Below are 18181 nucleotides of genomic sequence, written 5' to 3'. Positions count from 1 at the left end.
CTGCAAAGCTCTTCCTTCAGTCTCCCCAAGCCTAGCTCGTTCTCAAAAGAGAGGTCTCAGGAAAGATGTCACTTCCTCCAAGAAGCCCCCATGCCTCTCCCCACCCCATCACGACCCTCGCTGCACAGCACCACCCTCCTTGCTATCAGTTTGGGGTCTCTCAGTGTCTGCCAGTGTCTGCTAGAATGTTAGCCCAAAGACTTCCGCTTGTCAGTGGTACGTCCTGAAAGCCCAGCGCAGCCCCTGCAGAGAGGGGGCCCATGGCCCCACTCGTCACACACAGGGGTTCTGTCATCAACATTCCTCCCAAGGTAATTCCATGATCTCTCCCTTTCAGACCACCTCATGGAGCCCCTTCCCTGGCCACCAGAAGAAAAGCCCTTTATTGGACATTTTGTGAGGACGTGGCCTCAAGGTGTGAACCACTAGGCACAGTGCCGAGATTTCTACCCTTACTCTGCCCTGAACACAAGCCAACTTTGTGGATTAGAAAATACTTACATTGAAAAGATGTTTACCAGTAGAAGACCTTGAGAAACTAAAACCTAGGAGGGGGGGAAGTTGAACCAGCCTTGAATGCCAATTCCCCATTCTTTTCAGAGCTTCCTAATGTTTTCCAACATCAGGGAGTTAAAGATACTAACAGGAAAATAAGTAAGCAAAACAAGTAGACCCTTTTAAGCCAAGAGATGTTTTTTCTGAAACACTGTTAAGAGATTTAAGTTGTTTTCTATTTTTCTATGTTAGTCAAAGGAGTATGCAAACTATTATTAAATCAATGGGAAGTTTATTTAAAACCAATGAAGCAACTTGCAGGTCTACTTTTGCAAGGCGCCCAGTCCTTATGGGCCCAGGACCAGCCAACGCCGTGTGGGACAGGCAGACGGGTGCCCAGAGGGTGGCTGGGGGAGCGTGACGACGACCGCCCTCCTCCTCACTCCCTTTCCAGGCTGGGCCAAGTCTGCTCAGACCTGAAAGAGCAGTAAGAGCCCGTGGAGAAGCATCTGCCAGACAGACGGCCACACACTCTGCGGGGCCTCTCACTAGCTGAGGGGCAGCAATACCCTCCAAGCAGGAGAGCAACTGGCAGAGTCTGGAGCACGTGGCAGCAATTTAGAAACAAGAGTCTTGCCCTGAGGTACAAATTAGCCCCACAAAGCCAGGAGCTAGAGTAACACAGAGGAGTCAGACTCTTAGCCAACGTTCTCCATTTTCCTTTGAAGTAAAGATAATTTGAAATGTAACAATTTAATAATGAGGGGAAATTGGGAGCGGTCAAATGAAGAGAAAAAGGCACTCCTTCAGAAACGTTCTACTCCCGCTGATGGCTCCGGGCCTCCGCATCTTCCTGTGACACCTGCAGGCTGAGGCTGCCTCCACGCACACAGCCTCACCCCCACCCCCCGCCCAGGGCAGCCCGAGGCTCACACCCTTCAGCTGAACTTCACAGAGGCCATCAGACACCCAAATGCTTTGGAACTTTTGAGCAGCTATTTCAACAAAGCATCAAGGGGCCTGGCTCCATATTCGAATAAACTAAGCAGGAAACTGGCTTTCCTGTACGCCCCCCTCCATGCCACTCCACCCCCTCGACCAGCCATGCAAACATTTGTGCTGCTCCTCCCAGAGAGGGCAGAGAGCTGCTCCCACCGAGACCGGCGGGGGTGGGACACCGGGGGCGGGGTGCCTCTGCACAGCCACGAGGGTATGGCTCTCGCACCGTCCAAGGCCAAGGCAGACTCTCCAGCAGTGGCTTCCCGGCCACGCCCCAGCCCCAAGTCCCAGGTGCGGTGCCATCATTCAGATGCGCCGACACCCCCCAACCCCGCTCCCCACAGAGGGGGCGCTTCAAGCTGCAGGGCCTGCCCTTCCCAGGTGGTGCCCAATTCCGGAGACCAAACTGCACAGGCATGGACCCCGCATCCCATTCCTGCCTCAGCCCTGCCCTGGCCGCCGCTGCTGGAAGGCACACAGCAACGGGACCACCTTCTCCGTGTGGCCTCTAGGCTGAAAACCTGCAGCTCCTACTCTGTAAACAGAGACTCAGGAGTCCTGTCCAGTCATCCCTACTGGCCACTAGGTTTCAACTTCTCCTAAAAACCCAGAGACCAGGAAGCCAGGCGACAACACTCAAGAACTATTCTACCCTCAGAGACACAGAAAAGGCGGGAAGTCTTTAAAGAGATGGATGGACTGCGGGAGACCCGAGGCTCAGGTCACAGCTCAGACAACTCCTGGCTGAGCCCGGCTCAACAGGGCTTCTTTAGGCTTATTTCCAAAACCCCAAGACCCAAGCACACGGCGGCACTACCACCTGATAACCCCTCGCACATCCGTTCACGTCATGGGAGCGGGAACCTTTAAAACCACTTCTTATGGTACACAGTTCAACCCCACTGTAACACGAGGACTGGGAAGCGAGGACAACACAGGCCATGGTGAAAGCGGTGTGAGAGCTCATCGTGTAAATGAGGGCACACGCTTCCATTTAAAATGATCATTAATCAATAAACAGTATGGAATTCCACGCACCTTGAGTTTGCAGTGTTGATCAAAAAGAAAACGTGTTCTGTTGGAGGACTGCACTGTATGACCTTCAGTTAAAACAGAGTACTTGTGAGGCACTGGTTTGAGAATGTTCCCCGTGAGAAAAAGAAAAGATAGCGAGGCGGGTTTGGCAACACGTGTACATCCCTGAGGCCGCGACGGGGCGAACCGAGGGCGCGGGTGGAGTTTGATCAAGGGGGCAGGAGGCCTCTGTCTATACTGACAGCAGTACTGTGAACACACCTGAAGAGAAGGAAGTAGGAAGAAATCAGGGCCTAAAGGACTCCCAAGGTAACCCAGTCCCCTGGGTGGACGGGCAGGAGGCATCTGGGTAACAGAGGACATGATCCCGGGCAGACTCATGCATCCCCGAGGCCCCACCATGGGCTCCTTGGGGAAGAAACCCAGGCAGGAGAGCTCACTCATCCAGCACAGCGGCTCCTGTGACCCAGCAAGACAAGTCGCTGGCAAGGCTACCGCCCTGCCCCACTGCCCCAAGGAGGGCTGAGCCGTCCTCCTGGACCAGGTAAGAAGAGCGGCTGAAAGGGGAGACCACACCCAGCGACCAGCAACTGCACTTCCGAGAACATGTCTCAAGGAAGCAACCAGGGGTGTGCCCTACGTGTGGTTAAGTACGCATCGTGGCATTGCTTGTTTCTTAACGGTGGTAAAACACATGCAACACAGACCTTCCCATCTCAACCACTTCTGAGTGCACACTCAGCGTCAGTGAGTCGTGCAGCCATCACCACCACGCATCTCCAGAACCTTCTCACGTTCCCCAACTGAGATCCTGTAGCCATTGAACAACAACCGCAATTCCCCCCACTCCCGAGCCAGCCCTTGGCGCCCACCCTCTGCTCTGTCTCTGTGAAGGCGATGCCTTGTAGAAGTAAAGTCGTGCACTGTCTGTCCTTCTGTGTCCGTCTTAATTCACGCAGCCTGAGGCCCACAGTGTGTCAAACGTCTCATGGGTCAGACTTCCCTTCCTCTTTAAGGCTGAATAACATTCCACTGCCTGGATATACTTAGTTTACTTAACCATTCATCCTTCAATGGGCACTTGGGTTGTTTCTACCCTTTGGCTACTGTGAATAATGCTGCTACGAACACTGGCTTTCAAATATGTGTTCAACTCCTTAATTTCAACTCTTGGATATATACCCAGAAGGAGAATTGCTGGATCATTCCATTTTCAATTTTTTGAGGAACCGCCATACCATTTCCTATACCAGCAGTATGGCCGCTACGGATCACAGAAAGCACACGAGAACAGAGGAGGGCATGCTCCCTCCTGGTCAGGGCAATGGGATACGTATGGCTTCATGGGATGTGGCATTGTAAAGCGGGGGGGGAGGGGGTTTTGGAAGAGTCAGAGTAACCCATGGGCCATTTGCACCAGAATTATCTGGATTAACTCCAGCCCACCTACCTCCAACTCTGGACCCACTGAAACGAAACCCCTGGAGGTGGGGTTTGGGAGCTGCCAACAAGTGATTTTTTTTTTTTTAACATCTTCATTGGAGTATAACTGCTTAACAACGGTGTGTTAGTTTCTACTGTATAACAAAGTGAATCAGCTATACATATACATATATACCCATATGCCCTTCCTCTTGCGTCTCCCTCCCACCCTCCCTATCCCACCCCTCTAGGGGGACACAAAGCATCGAACTGATCTCCCTGTGCTCTGCGGCTGCTTCCCACTAGCTACCTATTTTACGTTTGTTAGTGTATATATGTCCATGCCACTCTCTCACTTCGTCCCAGCTTACCCTTCCCCCTCCCCGTGTCCTCAAGTCCATTCTCTACGTACCCTTCCCCCTCCCCGTGTCCTCAAGTCCATTCTCTATGTCTGCGTCTTTATTCCTGTCCTGCCCCTAGGTTCTTCAAAACCTTTTTTTTCTTAGATTCCACATATATGTGTTAGCATGCGGTATTTGTTTTTCTCTTTCTGACTTACTTCACTCTGTAGGACAGTCTCTAGGTCCATCCACCTCACTACAAATAATTTCATTTCTTTTTATGGCAGAGTAATATTCCACTGTATATATGTGCCACATCTTTATCCATTCATCTGTCGATGGACATCTGGGTTGCTTCCATGTCCTGGCTATTGTAAATAGTGCTGCAATGAACATTGTGGTACATGTCTCTTTTTGAATTATGGTGTTCTCAGGGTATATGCCCAGTAGTTGGATTGCTGGGTCATACGGTAGTTCTATTTTTAGTCTTTTAAGGAACCTCCATACTGTCCTCCATAGTGACTGTATCAATTTACATTCCCACCAACAGTGCAAGAGTGTTCCCTTTTCTCCACACCCTCTCCAGCATTTATTGTTTGTAGATTTTTTGATGATGGCCATTCTGACTGGTGTGAGATGATATCTCATTGTAGTTTTAATTTGCATTTCTCTAATGATTAGTGATGTTGAGCATCCTTTCATGTGTTTGTAGGCAATCTGTGTATCTTCTTTGGAGAAATGTCTATTTAGGTCTTCTGCCCATTTTTGGATTGCGTTGTATGGTTTTTTGATACTGAGCTGCATGAGCTACTTGTAAATTTAGGAGATTAATCCTTTGTCAGTTGCTTCATTTGCAAATATTTTCTCCCATTCTGAGGGTTGTCTTTTCGTCTGGTTTATGGTTTCCTTTGCTGTGCAAAAGCTTTTAAGTTTCATTAGGTCCCATTTGTTTATTTTTGTTTTTATTTCCATTTCTCTAGGAGGTGGGTCAAAAAAGGGTCTTGCTGTGATTTATGTCACAGAGTGTTCTGCTTATGTTTTCCTCTGAGAGTTTGATAGTGTCTGGCCTTACTTTTAGGTCTTTAATCCATTTTGAGTTTATTTTTGTGTATGGTGTTAGGGAGTGTTCTAATTTCATTCTTTTACATGTAGCTGTCCAGTTTTCCCAGCACCACTTACTGAAGAGGCTGTCTTTTCTCCATTGTATATTCTTGCCTCCTTTATCATCAAAGATAAGGTGACCAGCTTTTTTGCCGCATCTACTGCGAGAATGAAGACCATTCTCAGCAATCAGACTGTCGACATTCCAGAAAATGTCGACATTACCCTGAAGGGACGCACAGTTATTGTGAAGGGCCCCAGAGGCACCCTGCGGAGGGACTTCAATCACATCAATGTAGAACTCAGTCTCCTTGGGAAGAAAAAGAAGAGGCTCCGGGTTGACAAATGGTGGGGGAATAGGAAGGAACTGGCCACTGTTCGCACTATCTGTAGTCATGTACAGAACATGATCAAGGGTGTTACACTGGGCTTCCGTTACAAGATGAGGTCTGTGTATGCTCACTTCCCCATCAACGTCGTTATTCAGGAGAATGGTTCTCTTGTTGAAATCCGAAATTTTTGGGGTGAAAAATACATCCGCAGGGTTCGGATGAGGCCAGGTGTTGCTTGTTCAGTATCTCAAGCCCAGAAAGATGAGTTGATTCTTGAAGGAAATGACATTGAACTTGTGTCAAATTCAGCTGCTTTGATTCAGCAAGCCACAACAGTTAAAAATAAGGATATCAGAAAATTTTTGGATGGTATCTATGTTTCTGAAAAAGGAACAGTTCAGCAGGCTGATGAATAAGATCTGAGTGATCCAGTTACAGAAACTGCAAGAGGCCAGGCTCATATGTAATATTTTAAAAATGAATAAAAGCTCTTTTGACTTGGAAAAAAAAAAAAGATAAGGTGACCATATGTGCGTGGGTTTATCTCTGGGCTTTCTATCCTGTTCCATTGATCTATATTTCTCTTTTTGTGCCAGTACCATACTGTCTTGATTACCGTACCTTTGTAGTATAGTGTGAAGGCAGTGAGTCTGATTCCTCCAGCTCCGTGTTTCTTTCTCAAGATTGCACTGGCTATTCGGGGCCTTTTGTGTTTCCATACAAATTGTGAAATTTCTTGTTCTAGTTCTGTGAAAAATGCCATTGGTAGTTTGATACGGATGGCACTGAATCTGTACATTGCTTTGGGTAGTAGAGTCATTTTCACAACGTTGATTCTTCCAATCCAAGAACATGGTATATCTCTCCATCTGTCGGTATCATCTTTAATTTCTTTCATCAGTGTCTTATAGTTTTCTGTATAAGGTCTTTTGTCTCCTTAGATAGGTTTATTCCTAGGTATTTTATTCTTTTTGTTGCAACGGTAAATGGGAGTGTTTCCTTAATTTCTCCTTCAGATTTTTCATCATTAGTGTATAGAAATGCAAGAGATTTCTGTGCATTAATTTTGTATTCTTCTATTTTATCAAATTCATTGATTAGCTCTAGTAGTTTTCTGGTAGCATCTTTAGGACTCTCTATGTATATTATCTGCAAACAGTGACAGCTTTACTTCTTCTTTTCTGATTTGGATTCCTTTTATTTCTTTTTCTTCTCAGATTGCTGCAGCTAAAACTTCTAAAACTATGTTGAATAATAGTGGTGAGAGTGGGCAACCTTGTCTTGTTCCTGATCTTAGTGGAAATGGTTTCAGTTTTTCATCATTGAGAACAACGTTGGCTGTGGGTTTGTCACATATGGCCTTTATTATGTTGAGGTAAGTTCCCTCCATGCCTACTTTCTGGAGGGTTTTTATCATAAATGGGTGTTGAATTTTCTCAAAAGCTTTTCCTGCATCTATTGAGATGATCATATGGTTTTTCTCCTTCAATTTGTTAATATGGTGTATCACATTGATTGATTTGTGTATATTGAAGAATCCTTGCATTCCTGGGATAAACCCCACTTGACCATTGTGTATGATCCTTTAAATGTGCTGCTGGATTCTGTTTGCTAGTATTTTGTTGAGGATTTCTGCATCTATGTTCATCAGTGATATTGGCCCGTAGATTTCCTTTTTTGTGACATCTTTGTCTGGTTTTGGTATCAGAGCGATGTTGGCCTCATAGAATGAGTTTGGGAGTGTTCCTCCCTCTGCTATATTTTGGAAGAGTTTGAGAAGGATGGGTGTTAGCTCTTCTCTAAATATTTGATAGAATTCACCTGTGAAGCCATTTGCTCCTGGGCTTTTGTTTGTTGGAAATTTTTAATCACAGTTTCAATTTCAGTGCTTGTGATTGGTCTGTTCATATTTTCTATTTCTTTGTGGTTCAGTCTCGGAAGGTTGTGCTTTTCTAAGCATTTGTCCATTTCTTCCAGGTTGTCCATTTTATTGGCATAGAGTTGCTTGTAGTAATCTCTCATGATCCTTTGTATTTCTGCAGTGTCTGTTGTTACTTCTCCTTTTTCATTTCTAATTCTATTGAGTCTTCTCCCTTTTTTTCTTGATGAATCTGGCTAATGGTTTATCAATTTTGTTTATCTTCTCAAAGAACCAGCTTTTAGTTTTATTGATCTTTGCTATCGTTTCCTTCATTTCTTTTTCATTTATTTCTGATCAGATCTTTATGATTTCTTTCCTTCTGCTAACTTTGGGGTTGTTTTGTTCTTCCTTCTCTAATTGCTTAGATGTAAGGTTAGGTTGTTTGAGATATTTCTTGTTTCTTGAGGTAGGATTGTATTGCTATAAACTTCCCTCTTAGAACTGCTTTTGCTACATCCCATAGGTTTTGGGTCACCGTGTTTTCATTGTCATTTGCTTCCAGGGTTTTTTTCATTTCCTCTTTGATTTCTTCAGTGATCTCTTGGTTATTTAGTAGTGTATTGTTTAGCCTCCATGTGTTCGTATTTTTTACAGATTTTTTCCTGTAACTGATATCTAGTCTCATAGCATTGTGGTCGGAAAAGATACTTGATATGATTTCAATTTTCTTAAATTTACTAAGGCTTGATTTGTGACCCAAGATATGATCTATCCTGGAGAATGCTCCATGAGCACTTGAGAAGAAAGTGTATTCTGTTGTTTTTGGATGGAATGTCCGTCCTATAAATATCAATTAAGTCCACCTTGTTTAATGTATCATTTAAAGCTTCTGTTTCCTTACTTATTTACATTTTGGATGATCTGTCCATTGGTGAAAGTGGGGTGTTATTTTCCCCTACTATGATTGTGTTACTGTTGATTTCCTCTTTTACGGCTGTTAGCATTTGCCTTATGTATTGAGGTGCTCCTATGTTGGGTGCATAAATATTTACAATTGTTATATCTTCTTCTTGGATTGATCCCTTGATCATTATGCAGTGTCCTTCTTTGTCTCTTGTAATAGTCTTTAAAGTCTATTTTGTCTGATATGAGAATTGCTACTCCAGCTTTCTTTTGATTTCCATTTGCATGGAATATCTTTTTCCATCCCCTCACTTTCAGTCTATATGTGTCCCTAGTTATGAAATAGACAGCATATATATGGGTCTTGTTTTTGTATCCATTCAGCCAGTCTATGTCTTTTGGTTGGAGCATTTAATCTATTTACGTTTAAGGTAGTTATCGATATGTATGTTCTTATTACCACTTTCTTAATTGTTTTGGGTTTGTCATTGTAGATCTTTTCCTTCTCTTGTGTTTCTTGCCTAGAGAAGTTCCTTTAGTATTTGTTGTAAAGCTGGTTTGGTGGTGCTGAACTCTCTCAGCTTTTGCTTGTCTGTAAAGGTTTTAATTTCTCTGTCGAATCTGAATGAGATCCTTGCTGGGTAGAGTCATCTTGGTTGTAGGTTTTCCCCTTTCATCACTTTAAATATGTCCTGCCAATCCCTTCTGGCTTGCAGAGTTTCTGCTGAAAGATCAGCTGTTAACCTTATGGGGATTCCCTTGTGTGTTATTTGTTGCTTTTCCCTTGCTGCTTTTAATATTTTTTCTTTGTATTTAATTTTTGATAGTTTGATTAATATATGTCTTGGCGTGTTTCTCCTTGGATTTATCCTGTATGGGACTCTCTGTGCTTCCTGGACTTGATTGACTATTTCCTTTCCCATATTAGGGAAGTTTTCAACTATAATCTCTTCAAATATTTTCTCAATCCCTTTCTTTTTCTCTTGTTCTTCTGGGACCCCTATAATTCAAATGTTGGTGCGTTTAATGTTGTCCCAGAGGTCTCTGAGACTGTCCTCAATTCTTTTCATTCTTTTTTCTTTATTCTGCTCTGCAGTAGTTATTTCCACTACTTTATCTTCCAGGTCACTTATCCATTCTTCTGCCTCAGTTATTCTGCTATTGATTCCTTCTAGAGAATTTTAAATTTCATTTTTTGTGTTGTTCATCATTGTTTGTTTGCTCTTTAGTTCTTCTAGGTCCTTGTTAAACATTTCTTGTATTTTCTCCATTCTATTTCAAGATTTTGGATCATCTTTACTATCATTACTCTGAATTCTTTTTCAGGTAGACTGCCTATTTCCTCGTCGTTTGGTCGGTCTGGTGGGTTTTTCCCTTGCTCCTTCATCTGCTGTGTATTTCTCTGTCTTCTCATTTTGCTTAACTTACTGTGTTTGGGGTCTCCTTTTTGCAGGCTGCAGGTTCGCAGTTCCCGTTGTTTTTGGCGTCTTCTCCCAGTGGGTAAGGTTGGTTCAGTGGGTTGTGTAGGCCTTCTGGTGGAGGTGACTAGTGCCTGTGTTCCGGTGGATGAGGCTGGATCTTGTCTTTCTGGTGGGCAGGAGCACGTCTGGTGGTGTGTTTTGGGGTGTCTTTGAACTTATGATTTTAGGGTGCCTCTCTACTAATGGGTGGGGTTGTGTTCCTGTCTTGCTAGTTGTTTGGCATAGGGTGTTCAGCACTGTAGATTGCTGGTTGTTGCATGGAGCTGGGTCTTAGCGTTGAGATGGAGATCTCTGGGAGAGCTTTCACTGTTTGGTATTACGTGGGGCCGACCAATGTCCTGAACTTGGCTCTCCCACCTCAGATGCTCAGGCCTGACAACCAGCTGGAGCACCAAGACCCTGTCAGCCACACGGCTCAGAAGAAAAGAGGGAGGGAGGGAGGGACGGAGTGACGGAGGGAGGGAGGGAAGGAAAGAAGGAAAGAAAGGAAAAAAAATAATACAATAAAATTATGAAAGTAAAAAAAAAGTATTAAAAATTAAAAAGTAATAAAAAAAAAGAGAGCAACCAAACCAAAAAACAAATCCACCAATGATAACAAGCGCTAAAAACTATACTGAAAAAAAAAAACAAACAAAAACGGACAGACAGACCGTAGGACAAATGGCAAAAGCAAAGCTATACAGACAAAGTCACACAAAGAAGCATATACATACACACTCACAAAAAGAGAAAAAGGAAAATAAATATATATATATATATATATAAAAGAAGAGAGCAACCACATCAATAAAGAAATCTACCAATGATAATAAGCTCTAAATACTAAACTAAGATAAATATAAGACCAGAAACAAATTAGATGCAGAAAGCAAACCCCAAGTCTACAGTTGCTCCCAAAGTCAACTGCCTCAATTTGGGGATGATTCATTGTCTATTCAGGTATTCTACAGATGCAGGGTACACCAAATTGATTGTGGAGATTTAATCCGCTGCTCCTGAGGCTGCTGGAAGAAATTTCCCTTTCTCTTCTTTGTTCGCACAGCTCCTGGGGTTCAGCTTTGGATTTGGACCCGCCTCTGCGTGTAGGTCACCTGAGGGCGTCTGTTCTTTGCTCAGACAGGACGGGATTAAAGGAGCAGCTGCTTCGGGGGCTCTGGCTCACTCAGGCCGGGGGGAGGGAGGGGCATGGAGTGTGGGGCGAGCCTGCGGCGGCAGAGGCTAGTAGAACGTTGCACCAGCCTGTGGTGTGCCGTGCATTCTCCCAGGGAAGCTGTTCCTGGATCACAGGACCCTGGCAGTGGCAGGCTGCAGGGCTCCCAGGAGGGGAGGTGTGGACAGTGACCTGTGCTCGCACACAGGTTTCTTGGTGGCTGCAGCAGCAGCCTGAGCGTCTCATGTCCGTCTCTGGGGTCCGCGCTGATAGCCACGGCTCATGCCCATCTCTGGAGCTTGTTTAGGTGGCGCTCTGAATCCCCTCTCCTCACGCACCAGGAAACAAAGAGGGAAGAAAAAGTCTCTTGCCTCTTCGGCAGGTCCAGACTTTTCCCCGGACTCCCTCCCGGCTAGCTGTGGCACACTAGCCCCCTTCAGGCTGCGTTCACGCCACCAACCCCAGTCCTCTCCCTGCGCTCTGACCGAAGCCCGAGCCTCACTCAGCTCCCAGCCCCGCCCGCCCCGGCGGGTGAGCAGACAAGCCTCTCGGGCTGGTGAGTGGCGGTCGGCACCAGTCCTCTGTGTGGGAATCTCTCCGCTTTGCCCTCCGCACCCCTGTGGCTGCGGTCTCCTCCGCGGCTCCGAAGCTTTCCCCCTCCGCCACCCACAGTCTCCGCCCGCGAAGGGGCTCCTAGTGTGTGGAAACCTTTCCTCCTTCATGGCCCCCTCCCACTGGTGCAGGTCCTGGCCCTATTCTTTTGTCTGTTTTTCCTTTTTCTTTTGTCCTACCCAGGTACGTGGGGAGTTTCTTGCCTTTTGGGAGGTCTGAGGTCTTCTGCCAGCGTTCAGCAGGTGTTCTGTAGGAGTTGTTCCACGTCTAGATGTATTTCTGATGTATTTGTGGGGAGGAAGTTGATCTCCTTGTCTTACTCCTCCGCCATCTTGAAGGCACCCCCAACAAGTGATTATTGTGCACAACTTAAAACCACTAAGCATTTGTAGAAATGGAGAAATCTACGCAGCAAAATAATCATATAACACTGCAAGGCAAGACACCAAAAAATTCTGTGCCACCCAGAAAACCATCTGATACACACTTGACAAAGAAAACATTCTCTGAGGTTCTCTGTCAAGTTGATAGACAAATATTATTTCAGAACTTGGTCCAAACCTAAAAGAGGAATCCCAGAAGACAAAGCAAAGTGATTTACCTACAATTGTCATTGCAAGAACACTGGAAACTAACAGTTGAAATCAAGTGACTGCTGTGGTTACTATGTAAGGAAAGGGTACCAGACGTTTTGCCGATTTCATATACAATCAACCATCTCCTTCAAAATAGTTATAATAATACAACACAAAATACGATACAAAAACCAGAAATAACTAATGAAAACACAACAGCAAGGCTGCTATGAACAGGGCTGCTTCATCACACAACTGCAGGGAGAACTGCAAGTTCCTGTGGTCATGGAAGTTTGTTTCTGAGGCGGGACTGTAATACGGGAGAATCACTGCACACTCTGAGACAGGAATTCTCAGCACCTACGGATGCTACACTGTCTCACCCTTTCAACATCCTTATGAGGTCGGCACTATTACCACCCCGATTCTACAGCGGGGGACGCTGGGGCACAGGAGAGTCAAGAGTAACCCACACCCAGACAGCCAGGCTGAGGCCGTGTCCCTGACTCTGTGCTGTCGTGTCCAACAACTTCAGACTAGGTGTATGAACTGTGCCATATGCACGATGCCATCAGGACAGTAAGTGTAAGTGACGTGAGGAAATAGTTCAATGATAACAAGCATATACATACACGGAAAAAAGCAAAACCAGAAACGAGATTAAGGGCAGTTTGAGTAAAAACATCCCTGGTGAGGTAAGAACTGGAAGATGATGTTTAGGAACAGGCAGAGTCACATTCCAGTTGTGGGATTCCTGGTATTTTGTTCCTTTCTTCAAAAAGACTCTATAATTTTGTTGTGAGAACTTCTCCAGCTGTGGAAGCCAGGAGCCACGGAACTGGTGGCCAGCTGTCAGCTGAGCCCACACATCACGCTCACAAGGCATCTTCGTGGGCTGTTCCAAAGAGCCCCCAACCACCATGGCCCAGCGGCCAGAGGGACAGCCCGTCAGGACGCCCAGGACCAGCGCACCTGCTCTGGCTCCGTCGCTGTTCACGCAGGCCAGGTGTGGAAGGCTGGTTCTACACGGCGCACGGGGACCGAGGGGCTGCACGCCATTCCCGAGGCCCAGGCCTCTTGGCCCTGTGCCCTGACCCAGGCGGAGAATGAGGCAGACACGTGCAGTGTGCTGTAATTATCGTGCAGCCCTCCACCCTCGCTGTCCAAGCTCCTCAAGGCTGAGAGCTGAGCACAGGAAGGAAGAGGCACAGCATGCTCCATAAGGACCACACGCTGGGCAGGAGGGGGCCAGACAGGAGAGGGGATGGGGGGAGGGCAGGAGGGGGCAAGACAGGAGCAGGGGATGGGGGGGAGGGCAGGAGGGGGGATGGGCAGGAGGGGACCAGACAGGAGCAGGGGATGGGGGGAGGGCAGGAGCGGGGGGGTGAGCGGGACGGGAGATGGGCAGGAGGGGCAACACTGATGTCTGGGCCATGGGGAGGGTCATTCGTTTGTTCAGAGCCTAGTGGCCACCCGGCCCCCAGGCAGGGCTCGGCCAGTGCTGCAGGCAGCACGAGTGCCCAGACTCCCGTCTCCAGAAGCAGACTCTCCCCGTCCTGGAGGAGCCCGCGAGTCGGGCGGTCCCAGAGGCACTCAGGGAAAGAGCTCAGGTACAAAACCACACCTACACTTATTTCTAGAGAAAGTCACCCATATGTATGCATATTTACAGAACATAACCTAGAGAGATTCACACCAAATTGATACCTCCAGGTCAGGGCTGAGACTGCTGGTGGCAATCAAAGGGATCTTTACCTTCATGTGCACTATCTGAATTCTTTTGATGAGAATTTATATATTACACGCCTAAGTACAAATAAAAACTAGGGAAAAGACCACACACACAGCATGCTCCCCATGCGGAAAGGCCACCGGAGAAGCAGGGGAGCTGAGAGAAGACAGCGTTCCTCCAGCGAACGCTCAGCACAGCACGAGCCCGGGGCGCGGGGGACGCAGGCAGAAGGGCAAACCCAAGAAGCCCGGGAATTCAGGACTTGGGACCTCGTTCCGCGGAAACAGAGCGCCGCGGCTCCACTACCACCCGCCCATCACGAGCTCCAAGTGCAGACGGAGAGAAGCTCTTGAAGGGCTGTTGAATCACGAAGGATTATTAAACAATTGCAGCCTTCACCACACATCAAATCAAAGGCCAGAGGCCAAAGCACCTCCAACCGGCAGGAAGAGTGTTCATTTTTCAGAACCTCCTGACCTGCTGTGCGGCTACACGTACTCGGAGATGTTTCCCGAGTGTGCTCTGGGGATTAGCTACACGCTTGTATCCAGCAGGAGTCGGGCCAGGTATCGCCACAGCAAAAATCGGCACAGGAAGATCCATCCACCCCACCGCTTCACCAACTAAAAAGTGGCAGGCCTTCAGAGGGCCTCAGGATCCTCCAACTCAGAGATGACAGGAGAGTGACAGTCCCAACTGCAGCCCAAGCTGTGACATCTGCTGTTTAAAACTCTGGCTTCAGCTGCAAAGCCTTTTAACCCTAACTGGTGGGCTTCAGAGGAGGAAAAGGCTTTGTTCAACCTGTAGCTGAATTTTGACTCAAACTCAGCTGCGAGCAAAATAGGAGGCCTAGGGAGTTGAGCCCAGTGGTTTATTTTCGAGGCAGAGGCACTCCAGCCCGAGCAGCAGCTATTTTGAGGCTCCTAACAGCAGATGCCAGAACTCCTGTTGAAGCTCAAAGTGCCATTTCAATGGGTCCGAAAAACATGAGATCCAGAGGATTCCAGTTTCTAAAATGAATCAAACAGCAACAACCACAAAACTAATTAACAAGCAAGAAACCTCAAGCTCTCTTTTGAGGGCGCTATTTTCCACAAGAGAAGCCCACAGTGCAAAGGGCCACAGCCCAGAGGGTGGGCTTCCGTCAGAGGGCTCTACGTTGGGTCGGGGGGCGGGGGGGATACTCCCAAGCGAGGTGGACTCCCTCGCAGGTTTGTTTCTGCAGAAACTATGCAGAACTGCAAGTAGGAAATATTACACAGCAAAACTTGGTGCTAAGCCCAAACGGAGAGTAAGCGTTCACGACTGAGAAGTCGCAGAGGCACAGAAGGTCCTGTATGCAGGGCTTTTTGAAAACGTGACACAGTCATGTGAGGAGGTCAGGAAGGATTCACGTCACCAACGACTGGCAAAGCCCGGTCCGCATCCCAGGGTCGGGAGAAGCAGCACCCAATCCTGAGGCCACGAGCTGGCATCAGACACTGCAGAGAAAGGAAGGCTGTGACCACTAACTGGTCCTGAGGTCACAAGCACCCAACCTTCAGGGGACAAAAAGGGCATCAGTCCCTCTCAGCACCCGAGCCTGGGGCCAGTCCATGACACCCCGGCCACATGGTGGACAGCAGCCATCGTACATCTTCTAAAGCTGCCCGCCTCCCAGATGCACAGAGGACAAGTCACTCTTTCCCCACGGAGAGGTGGCCAGTAACAGACGCCGTCTCGGGCACACCTCTCTCTGGCCCAAGCACACGTCCGAAGGCCCACACGGTGCACCCAGCACTGGGGACCCTCGTCAGGTCACAGCCCTCCCCTGTGACCAATGGTGGTTTCCACCTGAGACAAGGTCCCTCTGCCCACCAGCCCCACCGCCTGCCTGACGGGAAGAGAGGTACCGAAAGGCGTGTGCTTCTCCAGGCCACTGCACATCCACGGGCCTTCCCGATTCCAAGGGCCACCCCGGTCCCCTCTGCCCCCCCACGGCCGTGGGGACAGCCTCTGAGATTAACCGCATGCCCGTACTCCGCACCCTCTGGACCCCACGCCCAGGCTCGGCCCGCCCCTCCCCTCCGCCCGAGCCCGCACCTCCACAGCGAGGGCTCGCTGCCCCCTCCCAGGCCCGCCGTTCTCCCCGGAGCCTCCCCAGCTTGTCCTTTTCCCTCTGACCTCGCTGCCACTCCTGCTGGGGCCCTGCGGACCGGAAGCCCTGGGGCCCAGGCTGCCCCAGCTCTTCTCCTCGCTCCCCAGCCCCCGCGCCGGCAGCGCTGGCGCACAGTCGGGAGACTCCCCGGCTTCGACCATGGCGAAGGGCGCCCACCTGCCCACTCCACACCGCCTGTGGCCCGGGGAGCCTCCAGGCTCAGCCCAGCCCGACCACACTCCTGACCCTCCCCCTCCAACCCCGCTCCTCGGGAGGTGGAGCCGCCATCCCGCCTGTTACCCCGGCCAAACCCGTAGCTCCTGACACTTCCTCCGCACCCCGCTTCTCATCGCTCGGCAGATCCTGCCAGATCTACCTTCAGAACACACCCAAATCCAGCCACTCGTACCAGCTCTGCCACCGCGTGACCCAGGGCCCCACCTCCCCCGAGTCAGCCCCACAGCAGCGTAACCATCCTTGGTTTCATACTCACCCTTCAACTGCTGCTTGCAACACACCCACCACAATGATTACTTTCAAATGTAAGCTAGATCACATGCCTCTTTTGTCACAACTCTCCAGCGCATCCCCACCCCAAGGCCAAGTAAAAGCCCAAGTCCCCACCGGAGCCTGTGAGGCCTAAGATGGACCGACCACAGCAGCCTCTCAGACCCACTGGACCGGAGCCACACTCCCACCCCAGGGCCTTTGCACGTCCCACTTCTGGAAGACTCCTCCCCTAGGGATCCACGTGGCACGCCCCCTCATCAACTCCTTCAGGTCTTTGCCCAAATGTTACCAAGCTCCTTTTGGGTCGGCCCCAACCACCCTATTTAAACCTGTAAACCGTAAACTTCCTCTCCCACCCTCAGCCCAAACCCTCTCTTACTCTTCCCTGCACTGTTTTCCTTCATAGAAAATATCACCATCTTAGATGCTACGTATTTTACCTATTTACCCATTTGTCATCTTTCTGCTTCAACTAGAATGCAAGCTCCATAAAAGCAAGGTACTGTTTTTTATTTTATTCTCTTTTTTCACCGGCTGTGAACCTCGAATAATGCCTGGCCTTCAATAAATATTAGCTGAATGAATGAAAAATCATGATATCTTTCCAGAACAATAACTACCCAACTAAATTCTACCAGAGTTTGAACTCAGACCACTGTATCAGAACTTTAGTATTACTGGTTAAGCAGCCATACAATGGAATCTGTTTAATATAAAAAGAAAAGGACAAAGAATCTTTTTATATTAACATGGGGCTGCTAAATAAAAATACAAGAGGCAGAACATGAGCCCACTATGCCAGCTGCTTCCTGTTGGAGAGAACAGAAGTGGAACAGGAGATTTATCACTACATACCTTTTCAAAAGGTTTTAATATTTACACCAAGGAAATAAGATACCTATCGGGAGATTAGTTTTTTTTAAAACTTAGTGTTATAAACTTATACTGCAGAATCAGATACTACACAAAATTCTTCTAAAAAGAAAACAATTATTCCATGATGAATTAAGGTATTAAAAACTAATTATAATCACTTATAATGAAACAATCATATATAATTTCTAAACGTTGTTTAGCTAAGTATAACAATAAGAATAGTTTGCATTATAAGTGGGGCAAAAATATATTAATAAAAAGCTTCCTATCTGAAATAATCAAGACTGGTCATTGATCCCAAAAGTTGGCTAAAGTAGGCAATCAATATACGTATCTCAAACATTTTAACTTAAACTATTACAATTATACAATCATTCCACAAGCTGCAAACTTCTCCAAATATGGGTCCACTAAACTGAGTTTCATCTTATATTTTTTGCATAAACCACAAATCATAATCCAAGATTTTAGCTTTGTTTCTTTAAAATGGACATCTGCCATCTTCCTAAATTTTAGAGCTTTTCTCCTAATCTTTTATAGTCAATTCACTTTATTCAACAGCTTCTTTTTAGCAACTTTCCTTTGAGGCTTTCCAAAGCATTCAACTTCGTTTTCA

The 18181-nt window shown here is 47.4% G+C and overlaps 2 protein-coding genes across 2 annotated transcripts in view; one reads left to right on the top strand and one right to left on the bottom strand.

Annotated features, from left to right (window-relative positions):
* Nucleotides 1–18181, bottom strand: part of MAD1L1 (mitotic arrest deficient 1 like 1) — a 321496-nt gene that overhangs the window by 244373 nt on the left and 58942 nt on the right. The gene's annotated exons all lie outside the window — the stretch shown is intronic.
* On the top strand, nucleotides 5545–6233 carry LOC132476102 (large ribosomal subunit protein uL6-like). Its single transcript, XM_060077835.1, has one exon. The coding sequence runs from the start codon at nucleotides 5563–5565 to the stop codon at nucleotides 6139–6141; it is 579 nt and encodes a 192-aa protein (XP_059933818.1). The 5' UTR covers nucleotides 5545–5562; the 3' UTR covers nucleotides 6142–6233.

Source organism: Mesoplodon densirostris, chromosome 16 (assembly GCF_025265405.1).
Source record: "Mesoplodon densirostris isolate mMesDen1 chromosome 16, mMesDen1 primary haplotype, whole genome shotgun sequence".
NCBI lineage: Eukaryota > Metazoa > Chordata > Mammalia > Artiodactyla > Ziphiidae > Mesoplodon > Mesoplodon densirostris.
The sequence above is the reverse complement of the archived record's forward strand: the minus strand, read 5'-3'. Positions and strand labels throughout refer to the sequence as shown.

Excerpts from the sequence above, each read along its gene's own strand:
- LOC132476102 (XM_060077835.1), top strand. The coding sequence starts at position 5,563 with ATGAAGACCATTCTCAGCAATCAGACTGTCGACATTCCAGAAAATGTC.